The 20,907-nt window shown below is 40.7% G+C and overlaps 1 protein-coding gene across 10 annotated transcripts in view; it reads right to left on the bottom strand.

The window, feature by feature from the left end:
- Positions 1–20,907, bottom strand: part of FER (FER tyrosine kinase) — a 412,813-nt gene that overhangs the window by 124,332 nt on the left and 267,574 nt on the right. Inside the window, exon 18 of one of the 10 annotated variants that reach the window (XM_065550284.1) lies at positions 17,065–17,093. The exons of the other annotated variants lie outside the window; for them this stretch is intronic. Within the exon in view, the coding sequence (XP_065406356.1) occupies positions 17,080–17,093 (14 nt within the window). The 3' untranslated portion in view covers positions 17,065–17,079. Of the gene's footprint in view, positions 1–17,064; positions 17,094–20,907 lie in introns of those variants that run through there. 10 annotated transcript variants of the gene reach the window in all.

The raw sequence follows: 20,907 nt of genomic DNA, 5'->3' as shown, positions 1-20,907 counted from the left end.
AGGTTTTATGAGAGGCAATGAACCTGTCTCACCCCTCAATTTTTTCCAGTACCTCAAAGTCCAGGACACAGACTATGATGAAGAAGCGGAAGTGTCGGATGGGTAGTGTGGATCTATGCAGGCAATCATCTCAAAACACTCCAGCTACAAGTAACCTTTTCTTTGATCTTTTTCTGAACCGATCCACATTCAACAGTCACACAGGAGCCTCTCTGTACTAATGATGTCTCCCTTCCAAACTCTCTCAGTCATTTGGAATCAGTCTTGTCTTCAGGGTTAAAGAAACTGTGACCCTTTCCCCCTCTTCTCGATCAGAAGAGGTGACATACGGTATTAAACCACTACGCAGTGGGCTCTTTTTGTCCTTTTGGATTGGATACATTTCATGATCTGGACTCTAACCTGGCATTAACCAAGGAAGACGGGTCTGAGGCTAACTCTGATGTGAAGTCAATCTGAGGTACTGTCTGTTCCATGAAAAACTAACAAAGTTTGGATTCCCAGTCCTTGTGAGCCCTCTGAGGGCATATCTACACAGGGACACTGAGGATAGTTAAGCTGAATTAATTGAAGGTGTGAATTTAAAGTGCATTCGTTAAAATGCATTAAACCCATCTGGATGATCCCACTAAAAGTAAAGTGGCCTTAGCTAAAGCAAATTAAAACCACTTTACTTCTGAATGGAAGCATCCACACAGGGGTTTAATACACTTCACAAATGTGCTTTAAATTAATACTTTCAATTAATTCATAATTTCATAACATTTCATGCCAGAAGGGATCATGAGATCATCCAATCTGACTTCCTGTATATCATGGGCCATTACATTTCATTCAGATACCCCTATCTTAAACACAATGACTTTAGTTAGATTAAAGCATTTCTGTCCTCAAAAGACTAAACTTTGCCACAGGCAAAGTATAGGAGAATTGGGCTCTTCACCTCTAGGCTGAATCACATTGGCAGGACAATGCCCATGTGTACCTGCTCCAAGGATAATTAGGACATCAGTCTCCAAGGCTGTCAAATTATTAAAATGAAACTTTGCAATTCATAATTTTTAAAATTGGGATCTTCAATGAAGGTGTTTGGTTGTTTTTTTATTTATTGTCTGTTTTGAAGTTTGACATAAAATGTAGGTTTCAGAGGAAACACACACACACATTCTAGCCTGACTGATGCCAGCAGCAAAGTGAAGTGCATCCCCAAGGCTTGCGGTGCAGTGTGCTCTAGCACTCCCCCTGGGAATCCCTTATCTCTGCGCTATGCACTTGGGGACAGGGTTACTTTGACCTGGGTCTGTGCACTGCAGTGTTGATGCCAGAGCCCTAGGTTCATGCACGGGTCAGAAAATCTTTAACCTAGGGTTTAAATGCAGTGTAGAAGCTGAAGCTCAATTGGGTTCCCTAAAACAGGTTTGCTGACTTGAGTCCCCTAACACTAGGCTTACACTGATGTGTAGACATACCCCTAGACTCTCAGATTCCAAGGCCAGAAGAAGCCACCATAACCATCCAGTCTGACCCAGTGCATACACAGACTATGGAATTTCTCGCAGAAGCTGACTTAAAGCTTTTAAAACTTTAAAGATCTAAAAAGATATCTAATTTGTTTTGAAGACTCCAAGCAATAGTGAGTTCACCACCTCTCCCAGTAAACTGTTCCAACGTTTAATTACGCTCATAACTAGGAAATTGCATGTTATTTCAAATTTGAATTTATCTAACTTCAACAATATCCAATCAGCAAAATTGAAAAGCCCCCCACTCTCAGATATCTTTTTCATGTATAAGTACCTATATACAATGATCAGGTCACCTCTCAACCTTGTCTTTGATAAGCTCCGTAAGCTTCACATCATAAGACTTGTTTTCCAGGCCCTGGATCATTTTTGTAGCCTCCTTGGAAACTTATTTAGTATTTCTTTATGGAAGCATGGATACCAGAACTGAACCCAGTATTCTAACAGTGACTTAACCAATGCTGTGTACTTATCTCCCTGATATTTCCCTTTTTATACATCTAAGGATTGCATTAGCCCTTTTTGCCACAGCAATGCACTGAGAACTCATGCTTAGGCAATTATCTAACGATCCATAAGTCCTGCTCTGAGTGAGTCTCCCACCCTGCAAGTATAACCTGCATTCCTGGTTCCCAGATGCATTACCTTTTATTTTACTGTGCTAAAGCACACTTTGTTTGATTGTGAACATTTAACAAAATGATTCAGATTCTTCTGTAACAATAACCTTCCCACATTATTTACTACCCCGCCAATCTTTGTGCCATCTGCAAACTTTACCAGCAAAGATTTTATATCCTTGTCTAAACTGCTGATAAAAATACTAAATAGCATTTAGAACAAGGAAAATACATTGTTTTGCCCATATTAAAAAAATACTTAATTTTTTTATAGAGAATCTCTAGCACCTTCATTCTTTGGAGCAGGGACATGAAATTTATCAGGAGAGGTCACCCTGGTATCATGTCCTTTTGCTGTCCTTGTGAAAAACTGCCTATATCTGCCCAATTTCATGCATCAGAAAAAGCTCAGCTGACATATGCTCAGTAGTCTACTTAGAGTTTGGCAGCTAAACAATATGAAAATTCCATCTACATTAAGCATGCTCTAGCTGAAGGGGCTGAGCAGGACTTTCCTTGCAATTGCTGTTCATGACTGCTGCTGTGGGCCTCTGTGGCACCAGGACTAAGACAAGGGAGACACTCTCTCCAGTTCTCTCCATGTCCCCACTGCTGGCATCTAGGCAGCACAGAGGAGGAGGAGGACACAGCCACACTGGACTGCAGAAAGGTAAGGAATAAACAGTGCGGTGGCAGGCAACAGAGATTTGGGGGGAGCAGAAGAGGAGGATGGGCAGAGCTGGAAGGAGCTGCAAAGGGAGAGCTTTATGTGAATAGGAGCAATGGGTGGGGAGTGGGTTAGGAGCAGAAGGGGTGAGCGCTGGAGGTTGAACAGAAGCAGAGCATGTGAGAGACAGGAGTTGAGAGGTTGCACAGGAACAGAGGGGAAAGAAGGAAAGGAGTCAGGGGTGTGAGGAAGATTGGATAGGAGCAGAGGAGAAGGGAAGCAAGAGCTGGGGATGTGTGTGCCGCTTGTAGCAGACTGATAGGACCAGACAGGGAAGGAAGCAGGAGCTGGGCTGGGAGGTAGTTGGATAGCAGAAAGGTAGGGGCAGGAGTATAGGAGGAGGCAGGAGCTGGGATGGGAAGTGATAGATGTAAGGAGAGGAGGCCGGGGGGAGGTTTGGATAGCAGCAGAGTGTCAGGGACCAGCATATGGGCCCTCTGACCTAGTGGTTAGAGCCAGAGCCCCATCTAGTCTTTAGAGCCATGAACAGGAACTGGGAGTCAGAGCCGGATTCAGAAGCTGGCCAAGGGAGCAGAGCTAGAGTGACTGGAGCAGGACAGGAACAAAGCCAGAACAGGACTGGAGCAAGGCTGGAGATGGCAGATGCGGGCATAAGCTTTGAGCAGCCAGTTATCTGCCGCTGCTTCTAAGCATAAATGCAGACCTGTCAGTGCCTTTCAGCCAACTGGGCAAGCCAGCCAGTCAGGATATTCTGCCACAGCCCAGCAGGGCTCATTAACCAGCCTGAAGGCTGAGCCAGCTAGTCCCAGGTGCCAGCTGGGGGAACTCAAGCCCATAGTTCCTGACACACAAGGACAGAAGCAGAATGATCTATAACCGCTAAAGCATATTCCCCTACAGAAACTGTACTAGAATCCAGAAGTCCTGAGTCTCTACATTCCTCTGCTGTTAGCTACCCATTGGCAAAGTGCCTCATTCTCCCCTCTAGTGACTGGTGCACATGGAGGACAACAGCCTACTAGTGGTACCAGTTCCCACCAGAAACTCGACAATTTATGCCTTAATCTCTCTGCGCTTCAGTTCACCAGATATAAAATGGGGATAATACCACCACCTAATCTCACAAGGATGTTGTGAAGATAAATTCATTAATGTTTGTTAAGCACTCGATACTATGGCGAGAGTACCATAGAAATGCCCATGAGGAAATTAATAATATTGTATTCAGTGCAGGGTATGTAAGCTGCATGTAAAAGAGTATAAAATAAATATTGAATAAGTACTTACTCACTGAATGAGCAGGGGTCCTGTGGAAAAAATGTGCTCATGGAATTAAAGACAGTATCATAATGCATACACACAAGTGGGATGAATTGAGTTTGTGCAGACAACCTTAATTCTAGTATTACCTATGCTCTGAATGCTTGACTTAAGAACCTTAACATTCTTTTAACATTTTTTTAAATGTAATCCAAGAAACAATGAAAGTGTTTAACTAAAAGAAAACTTCAGACAACAGAAAAGCAGATGGAAGGAAGTTGCTTTTGTCCAGACATTCTGGCAGCTGGAAGGAACAGAGGGTGAGGCTATAGCTTGTTCTACAGCCTTAGATCTGAACATGCAGTGTCATGAGGGAATATTCAGGTGACCTCAACAGACAAAGCTTTCTAGAAGATACTGAAGTTTGAAATCTTACTTAGGTTTGGATCTGCAGAGGCAATACTTGTAGAAGAAAACACTGTTTCTCAGTTTTACAGCATACACTGCAAGACCTTGCATAAAGTGGTGATTGCAAAAGACTGCACAGCTCCCTGACTGTATGTATGTATTCAAAACAAGTCTTTATCAGAAGTAGCACATCAGTACAATGTATAATTCAGCTGAACTTCATATTTTCCTCTAAAGTAAATCCCTGCTGTTACTTCAGATTCTTCATCTCATCAAGGAGCTCCACATTTCATCGTGAGTGATGGGTGAATGTGTGTACAGTGTCCTGGCAAATGATACTGTCATATATCCCATGGATATATGGAACAAAGAAAACAGTCTGAGCAAATGATCTGGAGTCCTGTTCTTGTATACTTCCTGACCATTATTTTCCTTTCATACAGTACACAGAATATTTCACTCACAAGGATCACACATTTGTCTTTAGATAGGAATATGAACTGCTGCTATGTAGTCCCTGAATGATTTATTGAAATTTAATTATATACTTAACTGGGGAAACAGTAAGATTACTTTGTGTCTTTTGTCTTATTTTGATGGCAGTTTTGTTTTTCAGATGAATAACTTCTAGCTTGGTGTGAATATGAAAAATGTTGTATTTTAGTGGTTTATGATCACACAGAAGGATACATCACAAATACACTTGGGTGAAATTTCTAACACCTAATGATCTGATATTTTCCACTGCATGAAAAATGTAGGTACATTCTTCAGGATAAATACAAATATACATAAGCAGTAATAACCATTACTTTTGCCTGAAAATGTTAGTGTGTCTGTATTTTGTTTCTTTAGCAAACTATGGCATCCAAAGATCCTACGCTGAACTAGATTCAGGTTCTGCCATCACTTCTAGGCAGAAGACTCCCAATTGTACGTCTCTGTTGTTCTGTAAGACCTCAGTTCACTCCACCTATTTTGATACCTTCAAACACTGAAATCTTCCTCCTGGGACAATGGTTGTCTTTGTTCCAAGCTGTTAAATATGCTATCACTCTGCCTAACTGAGATCTTAACTTTGCTCATAATGGCAGTAGTCTGACCCCAACATTTTCTTTTCCTCTCACACAAAAGAAGTAAATGAGATTATCGTCTATAGCTTGACAGAAGAGCATTTGAATCCAGTATGCCTACATTTGTCTCTGTGAGAAAAAATATATCACTAACTTCTATGTCTGTGGGTCTGCCCGTGTGCTAATCACATTCCACCTCAACTACTGCTCTAGCACATCTGACGATACGGCCCTTTTACATATCTTAATGTTTCTGTTCCAGCATGCCTCTTACAGTCTACTTTCCAGGTGCTGCTGGTCTTTAGGAGCTAACAGGGCTGACTGTTTAGTGTTACTGAAGTACTGTGAAGTACAGCACCACCTGCGGACACAGGAGAGACTTGGTGGGACTGGAGCTGCTTTCCGGTATTGAATGTTGCAGTACCCAGGGCTGCCATCTGACCCTGCAGCATATGGACTTCAGGCAGCATGGTGAGAAGGTGACAGAGGGCAGAGAATAGAGGTTTTTGAGAAGCTTTTTCAGTTCTGCTCCCTAAAGAAAGGGAATAGATCTGTCTGCATATTCTTCCTGCTGACTCCATCCCCTGGATCACATGCACTACATGGGCTACAAGCAACAGCATGAGAAGGCATAGAAAAGGCTTCTGTAAAGAGATTTCAGATCGGATGCACATGCTTCTTGCTACCTCTGCTCCTGCTTTGCGGTACGCAACAAGTAGAAATGCAACAGTAAAACAGAACACATTAATATAATTTGGGTGAGTTGTATACTGTAGTTGCATGTTTTGTTCTATTTCTCCATGTTTAAAAAATTATAAAAGGGGTTTCTACACAAGGCTGGGGTGTGCCAGAGCTATAGGGGGTGAGAGTGAAGAGTGTCTCTTGCATCTTGTGGCGGTGGATTGTAGGTTGGAAAGGGAAGAGTTCTGAGCCTGGAAAGTTGTGTGTGTGTGGATTTATCCTGAGCATTGAGGTGCTGGGTGAAAAGACGTTCAGAGCTTAGCTGGTGGTTTTGAGCTGGGGAAAAGTTAGGCTGTAAGAAAAGGTTTCTCAGTCTGGGGAGTTAGGCATGTATGTCACAATGCATACATGTGCAGTGTGTTCTTGAGCAGGTGAGGTGGGAGGACAGATTGTTTTGGCAGAGTTGAGGGCAGGAGGAAATGAAGTCAACTAGTCATGAGAGTTTGGATGAATTGATGGGGTGTGGAGAAGACCATAAGAGGACAGTGTGGAGTAGAGGTAGACTAGAGGGGCAAAGGCTGGGACTAGAAAAGTCAAGGGGTATCAGAGGGATATAGTTGTTTCCCTCCCTGCTTTCTACTGTAAGATGTCCCAGTTCTTCATTCTGAAAGAAGGGGGTGGGAAAGGGAACGTGCCCCCTTTTCTTCCCACTTCTGCACCAACCTCCCTTATCCCACAACATACTTCCTTGTAACCCTCGCTGATCCCCATGTCCCAGTTTGTCACTTAGAAAGCATGATTCTCCTATGAAAAACTGCTAACTGTAGTCCCACTAGTTATTCTGGGCACCAGCTACCAATGCTAAATTTGATTTATTATTATTGGTAACTTGTGCAGCATCTAGTCGGACTCTGGGCCTTTACCAACAGAGCGCCTTCTTAGGGGCATTCTCTCCTAAAGAACAGTTATACTAGTGAGTCTTTTTAAAAGTAATTTAATTTTTCTTTTTACAGGTTATTTCTCCAATTCTTATGTTTACACTATACTGCAGTTTCTCTGTACAGCACTTCAATTAATATTATAAAATAGAAAACAATAGGATGGGGCCTGATTGTGCTAGATGCTCTACCAAAACATATGAACAAACAATTCCAGACCAAAATGCTTACAACCTAGGAAAATAAGGCTCAAGGTCTGTTGCAGTACTTCACTCTTAATGAGTCTAGGAACCCCAAATGGCAGTCCCCTTCCTCTGCTACATGAGCTCCGCTCCTGCACTGCTCAGGTATTTCAAATGGCAACTACCTTAGCCATTTTTGCCAACTATTTGTGAAGGAAGGCCACATTGAGCACGTTGCACTCGTTCCTGTCGTTTGCTGTTCTGAATCTCAAAAGGAACTCCCTACCACTGCCTCCCCCTCTGTACTTTTAAAGGCAACAGCTTAGGATGACGCACAGGAAACCCCAGCAGAAAAGAAACACAAAGAAAACAGAACAGTGAATGGACAAGTAAAGGTGGAAAACGGGAATAAAATAAACACTGCTGTGGACTTATATGGCTTCTTAGCAAAAAAATAAGTTATATGGCTATTTATATACCAGTATAATTGTATTATACACTGAGACTTACCCACGCCTCACACTTTCATCAGGTCTGTGAAATTCACCCTTTTCACAGATCATATGGCACTTCTATGACACAATACTTGTGACATGCAGTATTACACAATATGTACCACTCACCTAACCATTCTAACCTGCGTCCATGCTTAAGAATAGTCCTATGTTTGATGTAACATTGTCACCAGCACAGTGTATGCCAGTGAACCAAGACCAATGAATGCAGACGAAGCTTGTGATCTGTGGCAGATCTGAATGCTGCAGCATCTGAAAGAGAGCATCTAAAGCAATGTGCTAGTGTGAACCTAAGTGTAAGTGTAAATGTAAATGTGCCAATCTAAAGCAATATTCCCTCCAGACTGGCAAGTGAAGACAATCAGCACATCTTTCCATATCTGGTGAAACTGAATACAAGACAAGCTATAAAATAATTGTACCTATCCCTTGCAATCTTTTCTTCTATTTTCAATTATATATTCTGCAAGCAATGCAGCTGTGTTCTTTGGAAAGGTGAGCATAGCACATATTTGAAAATTCAGCTCTATCACTGAATCAATATGACATATCACACAGAGATTTCTATTTATATCTACTTCTGAGATACTGGTGTAGAAAGGATACAGAAAGCAATATTACAAGTATTTTTCAGATGCCTTTTTGTTAAACATATTGTGAACAATAGGGGTCTGCCTACACTGCAACTGAACACCTGCAGCTGGCCTGTGTCAGCTGACTCGGGCTTGCAGGGTTCAGGCTATCGGACTGCAAAACTGTGACATACACATTCAGCCCCTGCACGGGGAATGGGGAGGTTTCCAGATCCCCAGCTCCAGTTTGAGCCCCAGGGTCTACATCACGATTTTACAACCCTGCAGCCCGAGCCCCATGAGCCTGAGTCTGCTGTCAGACATACCCTAAATGTTTGACAGAAGTTTGTTGGAGTCCTTAAACTCAAAACAGCATTCAGCATGGGCACAGTCCCACTGAAGCCCTAATTCAAAATGCCATATGTTTGCCTACATTTTTCATGGCCTCACTGCACAGCACATCTATAACTATATAGCCTCCTCTCTCAATCATCCACTTAGCTCCTCTCAGGCGTCTTCTCAACATAACTGGGGGTTTCTCTTTGACCTGGGCTATCTATCAGGAAATTTCACCCTATGAATTTTTTTCTCCTGTTTATAACTCACATTAGTTTATTTTTCTATTTAGGATACAATTGACTGTGTAAAATACTTTGTGATATCCTAAATGAATGGTGCTGTATAAATTTTTTATTGTATCATCTTCTTTGGCCTCATGGCATCCAAGATGTTTTTCTGGATTAGAAAATGTCAGAAAAAGAATCAGTCAAGATTTTCTTGATACAAAAGGCTAGCTAACTGCTTATCAGACACTGCTCAGTCTATCAGGTGGAAAACAACGTATTGTAAATATTTTGATATAAAGTATACTCCAATTAATCTGAAACCCTATTCTCCAAATCCTTTCCTTGTCGCCTAGCATGAGATACATGTCCTTTGCAGCATGTACCTCATGTATTTCATGCTGGGGAATAAGGAAAGCATACGGATACTGTGACGGTTTGCACAATAGAGCAGAGACTCCTGGCCAGGACTGCGAGGAGAGGAGCAGCTGCCTCTGGCTGCTGGGGAGGCCACCCTGATGCTGAATGGCTCCTGGCTGTGCAGGGATCCCTCTGCAGCCCAGTTGTCATGGAAACAAGTGGAGCCATGTAATACTGCCCACTGCAGGCCCAACGGGGAATGCTGCAGTCCTGGTGTGGCTGCAGTCCCAGCTGGGTGGAGCCCACCCTGCTGCTAAATGGCTCCTGCCTTCTTAATTATCTGAACTCCTGATAATCCAGATAAAATCCATGTCCCCCATACTATTCAGATAATCAGGAGTATACTGTACAGGGTTACTTACTTGTTTGAGAAAATAATCTAAGGCCATCTTGTGTGAATACCAGAGATTTGATAATGCTGACAAGTTTTGACAGACTGGGAGGCTTCTGGTCCTGAAGTTCTGAACAGTGTAGAAATTTGACAAATCTATACTAACTGAAAAACTGTGTTCTACTCGGTTTCTGATTTTCCTTATAGCTATTCCAGAATGACTGATCATTAGGATTTTTTAAAGGGGGCATATAACCAGAGAGGTGGAGCTAGAAATGGAGAAGCCAATAGCCACTGTTTAAAGAAACAGAAGTCTTGAGTTTTTAGACTAGCCCCAGAAAACAGCCTTTAAAAATTCTGATGATGTGCCTTAAATTCCTAATTTTTAAAATAAACCCTTATAGTCTCTTTATATCTGTAGTTGAGGTCTTTTAAAAAAAAAGTGATGGGTAAAATCTGATCTCTTCCATTGTTGTTGGTAGTGTTGTAGCTATGTTGGTCCCAAGATATGAGAGACACAAGGTAGGTGAAGTTATATGTTTTATTGGACCAACTTCTGTTGGTGGAAGGAACAAGCTTTCAATCTTCACAGAGCTCTTCCTCAGGTCTGGAGAAAGTAATCCAAGTGTCTGAACTAAATAAAAGGCGGGACAGATTGTTAACAAAAGGGCTTCAGACAAGCTGTAAGAAACCACTTAAAATTAACTGGGCAATAGGGGTTAGCAGGCAGGCAGGTGTGTTGAAAATTGTTTTAATGAACCAAAAAAAACTGTCTGTGTTAAGTACATGGTTTTTAGTGTCCAGCAGAGTTATGAATTCAAGTTCCCAGGCTCATCTTTTGAAGTTATTGTGCAGATTTCCTTTGAGAACGAGGACTCTTATGCTTAACTATCTGCCCCACCATATATTTAGCTCAAACACTCTTGTTACTTTCCCCAGGACAAAGGAAGAACTCTGTGAAGCTCAAAAGCTTGTCCCTTCTACCAACAAAAGTTGGTCCAATAAAATATATTTCCTCATGGATTTGTCAAGAACAAATTGTGTCAAACCAACCTGATAGCTTTCTTTGACAGGGTAACAAGCCTTGTGGCTAGGGGAAAGCGGTAGACGTGGTATATCTTGACTTTAGTAAAGCTTTTGATAATGTCTCACATGACCTTCTCATAAACAAACTAGGGAAATGCAACCTAGATGGAGCTACTATAAGGTGGGTGCATAACTGGTTGGAAAACCATTCCCAGAGAGTAGTTATTAGTTCTGGGTTCGGTTCTGTTAAATATATTCATTATTGATTTAGATAATGGCATACAGAGTACACTTATAAAGTTTGGAGGGGTTGCAAGTGCTTTGGAGCATAGGATTATGATTCAAAGTGATCTGGACAAACTGGAGAAATGGTCTAAAGTAAACACGATGAAATTTAATAAGGACAAATGCAAAGTACTCCACTTTGGAAGGAACAATCAGTTGCACACATACAAAATGGGAAATGACTGCCTAGGAAGGAGTACTGCGGAAATGGATCTGAGGGTCATAGTGGACCACAAGCTAAATATGAGTCAACAGTGTAACGCTGTTGCAAAAAAAGTGAACATTCTGGGAAGTATTAGCAGGAGTGTTGTAAGCAAGACATGAACAGTAATTCCTCTGCTCTACTTCACGCTGATTAGGCCTCAACTGGAGTAGTGTGGGCACCACATTTCAGGAAAGATGTGAACAAATTGGAGAGTCCAGAGAAGAGCGACAAAAATGATTAAAGGTCTAGAAAATATGACCTACGAGGGAAAATCGAAAAAACTGGGTTTGTTTAGTCTGGAAAAGAGAAGACTGAGAGACTATGATAGTTTTCAAGTACATAAAAGGTTGTTACAAGAAGAAGGGAGAAAAATTGTTTTTAACCTCTGAGGATAGGACAAGAAGGAATGGGCTTAAATTGTAAGAAGGGAGGTTTAGGCTGGACATTAGGAAAAACTTCCCAACGGTCAGGGTGGTTAAGCACTGGAATAAATTGCCTAAGGAGGTTGTGGAATCGCCATCATTGGAGATTTTTAAGAGCAGGTTAGACAAACACGTGTCAGAGATGGTCTAGATAATACTTAGTCCTGCCATGAGTGCAGGGGACTGGACTAGATGACCTCTCGAGGTCCCTTCCAGTCCTATAATTCTATGACTCTCTCTATGAGCAGTGAGAACAGAGATTTCAGCACTTTCACAAAACAACTGCCAAAACATATTTAAACAAGCTATGTTAATTAAGAAGTTTTATCAGAAGAATATAAGTGACTGCAATTTCCCTAGAAATCCAACCAAAGTGTGCTGCACTAGAGGACACACCATCATACAGCTGACAATAGTGCTGAATGAAATATTTATATATTTAAAATACTTCATATGGTCTTCCAGTTATGTTAGCTCATTAAATTTAAAGTAGTTTCTCTTCATGGGTACTTATACCATGAAACAATAAATAACTTCGTTTTTTACTACAAACTGAGAGGCTGTTAAATGCTTTGTTTCTTTATTCTGTTTGGTAGGGTTGAGAAGAATTTCTTATTTCACACTTCGAAGAAGGCACAATTTTTTTTAAGGTGTGTTTGTTTCCTTTGGGAAGGAAGATCATTCCTTCCATTATATGATTTTCGTACCATCAGTTTTATATCTTTAACAAGTAGTCTCAAGTAAATGTATTCAAAGTTTTCATACAGCAAACTTCAGAAATTTTTGCATGATTTATAAGAAAAAGAGTACGTGAACGAAGTGGTGATATCTAGCATATATATAAAATTGAGCAAGAAATATGGGAAGTGCCAAAGGATTCTCAGAGTAAGTGTATCATTTATTTCAAAGGAATGGGTGGGCACAATCATCTGCTCCCTAAGAAAACCTCAAGAAAGAAAATGTCTGTATAGAACCCTCTGGAAGTATTCCCAAAAATAATTTCTACGGGGGAGGAGAGGGAAGGCAGATGTTCTCCCTGCAAGAACCAGATGTTCACTGTGCTGAAAATATACACAAGTATATCTCCATTCCCAGGCTAATGCTGCTTTCGTGAAGTTTGGCTAACTTTTGCTTTAGTTCAGCATATGATCATGCTTTAGTCCCAACATACCTCAGGAATTTAAACAAAATAATTGAAGATTAAAAACAGTTAAACACAGTTTAAGGAAACACAAAGTAAGAAATGTTCACATCTTTCTTTGATACTGAATAACTGTAGGGTATGGCTTTGGGCACAGAAGATTGAGCCTTTATTGTGACATGCAAAAGCAGTGCTAGGTCTACATTACTGCAAATATTTTATCCCTGGACTCACTATATCTTCTTCTACACACCTCTGTTCTGTTTCTCTGATTTTAACATCACTCATTATTGAGTTTCTTAAAACTTTTTGGGTCCTATTTTCATCCTGATATTAATAGGACAGGACAGTACAGGATATGGTTGGTCACTTGCACTAGAGCTTTTCAACCCTAGGTGTCTAAAGTAAGGTCCTAAATCTATACTTAAGTACCTAAATAAAAGCATCCTGATTTCCATAGATACTGAGTACTCACACATTCCACAGAAGTCATTGGGAGCTGCAATTACGCAGTACCTTTGGAAATTAGGAAACATTTAGGGGCCTAAATATACATTTAGAAGTCTCATCTTGAAAGTTTTGGCCTTAATTTGTATCTCTTTGTTTTTCAGAAGTAGGAAGATCACCATCACAAGCTGATTCACTGAATGTTAACTTTTCCCCTACGTCTAAGATGAAACTTGAAGTACCTGCTCTGAAACAAAGGCCAAGGGAACTTTCACTGCTAAGGTAAAAATGCTAGTTTCCAAAGGAAAAACACCTTTATAGTAAAACTGAAGGGTGGTCTTTGTTAACTCTCTCCACTACCTGTTTTAATGTGTCCATTTCCATCATCTACCTTTCTAGTTTACTTTTATAGCCCACATTACCATAGTATCTGAGTGCCTATAACAAGAGTCCTTGGCAAAATCCAAGGATTCTCTGGCAGAGAGTTATTGGCTGTACCCTACACCAATTAACATGAAAGCAAGACCAGGAACAGTTTTAGCTATGGAAAAGACACACAAATAGTTCTCTATGACTAGAAACTTCTCATTGTACAGTGATACAAAAAGAAGTCATCTGTGTTTCAAAATAAACAATTTTTAGTGCCCCAAATCTTTTGTCCTATTCTGTTAGCCAGAAGCTACATTATTATGTGCATTACTTGAAGCTGATGCACCACTAGGCTGGTTAAACAAACCTGAAATATACACCAATGGCCTAGGAATGCAAACCCTGTAGTGGCTCACAGCCCACACATTCAGCCTTCAACAATGCAACTTCAACCCTGATGAAGCTTGGAAAGCCAAATGGAGTTCACAAGAAGTGAAACCTTGTGAAAAACCCGACGCAGAAGTTCCCTGGCTTTGATCTCCCATGAAGCTTATGGGCAACCCTAAACCATATCTGCGCAAACCATGGCAGATGTGGATACCTGCTGCACAAATGGAGAATTAAAGACTCTCCTGTGTGCGACTGTAGTGGTCACCCAGAACAGACCATAGAACATATAACAACTCAATGCCCATTTCACAAATATGAAAGAGGCCTCACAGCAATACACTCGGCTACTCCTGATGCAATTATGTGGCTTAATCATCTAAATGTAACATGATAGTTGTTGCTCTACATTTACATCAGCCATACAGAGATGAAGATTGCTTTGTTTAGGATTCATATAAAGTACTCATTCATTCATGAGAGGAGCAAATTCTTATTTCATCTCTTTTTAAACTATGAAAGATACAGGAATGATTCTGTAATGGTTGTAATAAATTCTGTTTTATGTCTAATAACCTTTTTCAGGATTAATGCTTTGTTAGTTAAGCCTTTTACTTCAGCCTCTAGAGAAGGATAAGCACTATTGGAATGTAACGGTCTATTCAAAAGACAATAAGAAAAATGCCAGTACAGTGTCTGTGCAATATGCAAACAGGTAATAAACTTTTGTAATGTACAAATTAATGGCAGCAACTCTACTTTCAAACGATTAATATGCTTTCATTGTCTTGGTAAGTGGTAATATTAAACTATTCCATCTTCATTTGTTTTCGGATATTAGGCACCAAATGAAACATTAGAGCAATCACACGTAACAGCCTGCTGCATTATTAAGTATTACCTTAAAATATCCATTGCTCCCTAATGTTGGTTCAAAAATAATTTGATGGATGAAACCAGAAATATAAGCTTTGATATAATACAGTAATGAAAAAGTTCATTGGCATGAATATGGTGGTTAAGAATCTACACATTAACACCAAAAAACAACCAGGTCAATGAATTAGTTTGAAATTCATGAAATTCATAAAAAGAATTACAACAGAAAAGAAAGGCTAGCCTGTGCTTTTTGCATGTATCCCTGAGTAAGGAATGGCATTACAACATTGTCCCAGAAAAAGCATCAGAAGGCAGTGGGACTCAGGTCTTGTCTACACTCACAATGCTGCAGCGGCACCATTGTAATGCTGAGTGAAGACACTACCTATGCCAAGAGGAGAGCTTCTCCTGTTGGCTTAGGTACTCCACCTCCCTGAGAAGTGGTAGCTATGTCAATGGGAGAAGCTCTCCTGTCGACACAGCGCTGTCTACATCGGGAGTTCAGTCGGTATAACTACATTGCTCAGAGGTGTTTATTTTCCACACCCTTGAGCCACATAGTTATACTAATGTAATTTTGTTGTGTAGACAGGGCTAAGTGTCACAATTTGTCCTGACTCCCCTGCACGGTCAGGTTAAAGCTGGTCACTACAATCTAGATCTATATACTTAAAGAGAAAATGTATGCTTGAAAATACATTTCACCCCAAACGATTTCTAATTAAAAGTTTACAAAGCTTTCATTTCCATTCATTTGTAATGCAACAACAACAACAAGAGCGAGAGAGAAGAAACACAATCTACAAAGTACCAGATTTTATACTAATGTCACGTTATTGTTCCTTTCCTTTCCCCTCCTAATCCTCACTTCTTTTCTCCTTCTTTAATTTTTTCTTTCTTTTTCCTATCCCTCTCTTGCTATGCAGGGTTTTGAATTTGCAGTGCAGTCATGGAGCTTTACACTTCCTCATGCAATTACAGTTCTCCACATGCAACTAAGCTTGCTTAGTGGGACTGGGGTCCTCTTTAGCACTGCAGTGCTAGCTCAGTGCTTTAGCTAGTTAGTTGCCAGCTGGAGTGGGAGCTTGGGGAAGGGGACAGGAACTCAAGATGTTTCCTTTTCTTTAGATTTCCTGCTGCTTGCTCAATAACCTTAGAGGTAAGTGCGGGGAAATCTGAGGCCCGGTCTACTCTTTCTCTCTAGGCCAAGGTGGGGGAAGGGACAGTGTGGGAAGGATAGGTGATGTCGGAAGCTGGGACATAGGAACAGGGGCAAATATATAGGAAAAAGAAAATATATGTAAAGTTGTATACCAGAGAGAGAGAATAACAGCACATATATAAAATGGAGAGGGGAGTGAGGGAGACATAAAACACCTATAGCACCTATGAGATTATGGCAAATGTACTCTATTTTTTTCTTTAAACATTCTTTAAAAATAGAGGAAAATACAAAGGAGCATAAACTCTGGTAAGTCAAATGTAAAAGTATAATTAGACAGGTCAAGAAAAAATGTGAAGACCAACTAGCAATTTTTTTTTTAAAGTACATCAGAAGCAGGAAGCCTGCCAACAATCAATCAGTGGGGCCACTGCATGATCGAGGTGCTAAAAGAGCACTCAAGGAAGATAAGGCCATTACAGAGAAGCTAAATGAGCTCTTTGCATCAGACGCATTCTTGCATCTTCTTCACTGCAGAGGAAGTGAGGGAGATTGCTGAGCCATTCTTTTTAGGTGCCAAATGTCCAAGACTGAAGTGCCAATAGAAGAGATTTTGGAACAAATTGATAAATTAAACAGTAATAAGTCACCAGGATCAGATGGTATTAACCCAAGAGTTCTGAAGGAACTCAAATATGCTACTGCAAAACTACTAACAGTGAGATGCAACCCATCACTTAAATCAGCTTCTGTACCAGATGACTGGAGGATAGCTAATGTGACACCAGTTTTTAAAAAAGGCTCCAGAGGCAATCCTGGCAATTACAGCCTGGGTAAGCCTAAACAATCTATTAGAATTCTTTGAGGGAGTCACCAAATGTGTTCCAGGCTGACCCGGTGGTTAGAGAGTACCTGGACTTTCAGAAAGCCTTTCCCTCACCAAAGGCTCTTATGCAAAGTAAGCTGTTATGGGTAGATCCTCTCATGCACCAGTAACTGGTTAAAAGACAGGAAACAAAGGGTAGAAATAAATAGTCAGTTTTCACAATAGCGAAAGGTAAATATTGGTGGCAAAATTTGAAGATGATACAAAATTACACAAAATCGTTTAGTCCAAAGCAGACTGTGAAGTGTTACAAAGGGATCCCAAGCAACTGCGTGACTGAGCAACAAAATGGCTGATAAAATTCAATGCTGACAAATGCAAAGTAATGCACATTGGAAAATATAATCCCAACTATACATACAAAATGATTGGCTCTAAATTAGCTGTTACCACTCAAGAAAGATCTTGAACTCATTGTGGATAGTTCTCTGAAAATATCCGATCAATGTGCAGCAGCAGTTAAAAAACTAACAGAATGTAGGAACTACTTGGAAAGGGTTAGATAAGAAGACAGAAAATATCATAATGCTACTATATAAATCCATGGTATGTGCACACCTTGAATCCTGTGTGCAGTTCTGGTTGCCCCACCTCAATAAAGATCTATTAGAATTGGAAAAGGTACTGAGAAGGGCAACAAAAATGATTAGGGGTATGGAAAAGCTTCCATATGAGGACAGATTAAAAAGACTGGGACTTTTCAGCTTGGAAAAGAGACAACTAAGGGGGGGGGATATGATAGATGTCTATAAAATCATGAATAGTGTAGAGGAAGTTATTAAGAAATGTTATTCACTCCTTCACATAACAGGAATCAGAGATCGCCCAATCAAATTAAGGGGCAGCAGGTTTAAAACAAACAAAACCAAGTACTTCTTCACACCATGTACAGTCAACTGGTGGAACTCATTGCTAGGGGATGTTGTGAAGGTCAAAACTATAGCTGGGTTCAAAAAAGAACTAGATAAGTTCATTGAGGATAGGTCTATCAGTGGTTATTAGCCAAGATGCTCCAGGTGTCACTAGCCTCTGACAGCCAAAAGCTGAGTGTGGACGACGGGGGATGGGATCACTTGATAATTGCCCTGTTCTGTTCATTTCCTCTGAAGCACCTGGCATTGGCCACTATCGGAACATAGGATACTGGGCTAGATAGACCATTCGTCTGACCCAAGATGGCTCTTCTTATGTTCTTTATATATTTACAAATAACCAAAACCTATAGTGTTATAGAAGAAATAGGGAGTTGGGACTAGCAGGTAGGAAAGGAAAATGGTCCATGAGAATATCTTCATTTTAACCAGAGGTTCAAAATGCAAGAGAGTTTGAGAAATCCTGATATACAATCCTTTTTCAAATTGTTTTGTATTTTTATTCTCAACTCTTCATCTTATCTTCTTAAAGAAATCACATGCAAAAAACCTTCTCTGCCATAATTATTATTACACAAGAGTCAGGAAATGTTGATTTGGGCCCATAAAGCTGAGTCTTTGCAAGAATTTGTGGGGCATATCTCTATCAAATTATTTCCTTGTACCATTTATCCCGTTCTACCGCACATTTATGATTTCAATGAGTTCATATTATCTGAGCAGGACAGGATAAAATTAAATCTTTTTAACAATATTTTCAAGGCTGTTAGCAAATTAGGCATTATGCAGCCACAAAACATTTTAAACCTTCTCCTTCACTAAATCTCTCTTTCACAGAAGTCAATTAGCAAGAACAAGTACCTCAAATAAGAGTATTTCCATTTTCCATAAAACCCTAGTCACTTATCTCCAACAAAAAATGCATATGGTCAAAAGATTATAGAAAAAAGAGTTGAATGGTTATCTTAGCAATGTATTTCAAAGGGACAAATTGTTGAGTTTTTAAAAACTTCCTAGATATTTTTTTATTCTCATTTTAAAATTCTGAATGGACTGTACATTCAGATCTCTTTTACAAATATAACTAGATAGCCTCTTCAATAAATCTGAAGGATCGAGAGTTGATCTTGATTTAGAAGTAATACTGATTTATTATGGGTAATAATAGTAAATCTAAATTATTTTGCTTTGATCATAAAAAATGTAGTACAGGGTGAACAAATAGCCAAATGTAGTCTTGTTTTCAATATTTAAACCACCCTCTATTCCCCCCCTCCCCACTAGTTGACCCTCTCCTTTCTCTGTCTGTTTTCAGGTAGAAATCCCCCATCGACCTCTCAGGAGAAAGGGGAGCAGAAGGAGCAGCAGTTATTTCAAAGAGCATTATGTGACGGGTTGGATCACAGAAACCCCCTTGGGAGCTGCCACCCGATGTGCAAAGACTACCCCTGCTTCTGTTTTCCCTGCCAGCTCAGGACTCCAGCACCCTGTCTTGCTGAGCCAGACACTCCTGTTTGGCTCCACACACAGATCCAGGGTCTGAATCTCCTGTCCCAAAGCTGCAAGTTTACCTGAAAACAGCTCGCAGTAGTGCGCTTGTCTTTAGCACTCAGATGCCCAACTCCCAATGGGGTCTAAACCCAGATAAATCCGTTTTACCCTGTATAAAGCTTATACAGGGCAAACTCATAAATTGTTCGCCCTCTATAACACTGATAGAGAGATATGCACAGTTGTTTGCTCCCCCAGGTATTAATACATACTCTGAGTGAATTACTAAATAGAAAGTGATTTTATTAAATACAGACAGTAGGATTTAAGTGGTTCAAAGTAGTAACAGACAGAACAAAGTAAGTCACCAAGCAAAATAAAATAAAATGCGCGAATCTATGCCTAATCAAACTGAATACAGATAATTTCCTCACCAGTTCCAGAGTGCTCCCTTTTACAGGCTAATCTCCTTTTAGCCTGGGTCCAGCAATCACTCTCACCCCCTGCAGTTACTGTCCTTTGTTTCAGTCTCCTTCAAGTATCCTGGGGGGGGGTGGAGAGGCTCTTTCTTTAGCCAGCTGAAGACAAAATGGAGGGGTCTCCCACAGGTTTAAGTAGACTCTCTCTTGTGGGTGGAGACCTCCCTCCTCTGCAAAGCCCAGCTCCAAGATGGAGTTTTGGAGTCACCTGGGCAAGTCACATGCCCCTGCATGACTCAGTCTTTGCATTGTCCACATGGCATCTTGCATGTCTCCAGGAAGACTTCTCATGTGGATTGGAGCATTCCAAGATGCATTGTTCCCTAAGTGTCTCCTGATCAGGTACTTAACCTGGCAAATTCCTTCCTAAAGGGGCTGACCAAATGCCTCACCAAGCTTACTTAGAAATCAGGCAAGCATACAGCCCATATTCTTAAGCTCGAGTAGAAAATGATATATACGTACAAATAGGATGAATAGATATAGTAGATCACAACCCTTACGGAGATATGTTACATGGCACAGGCAGCACAAAACATATTCCAGTTATGTCATACATACATTTATAAGCACCCCCTCCCCATAAAGCCTTATGGGGTACACTGTCACACACTAATCCTCAGAAACCAGGGAAGCATCATGCCTCCTCTCCCTGGAAATAATAATAGTAAAACGTGGCAGTTTTGGGGAGGAACACACCATCTGCCGACCCCAAGGGAGGGGGAAGACTTGACAGGAGCACCTGTGCCACCCCCTCTAGTCCCAATAAGCCAGGGCAGTTTGGTGAATATGGGAAGGAACATTTCCCGCCTACCCTTGCAATGGGAGGAACAGAATTAGAAATATAATTAATAAATGAATAATGAGGCAACTGAAAAGGAGCACTAGTGGCCATAGTACATTTCAGCAATTGGAGAAGTAGGATATGAAAATGAAAAACCCTGTAGAACATGAAGACGGAAGGGGTAGGGGGAAGAGATTACAGAGAGATCAGAGGACCATTTACTGATCTTGAGCTACCCATTCTATCCCAGTGCTACTGAAGAGCTGACAGAGAGCCCAGTGTATTCCCCTTCCGGAAG

Source organism: Chrysemys picta, chromosome 6 (assembly GCF_011386835.1).
Source record: "Chrysemys picta bellii isolate R12L10 chromosome 6, ASM1138683v2, whole genome shotgun sequence".
In the NCBI taxonomy this organism is placed as follows: Eukaryota; Metazoa; Chordata; order Testudines; family Emydidae; genus Chrysemys; species Chrysemys picta.
The sequence above is the reverse complement of the archived record's forward strand: the minus strand, read 5'-3'. Positions and strand labels throughout refer to the sequence as shown.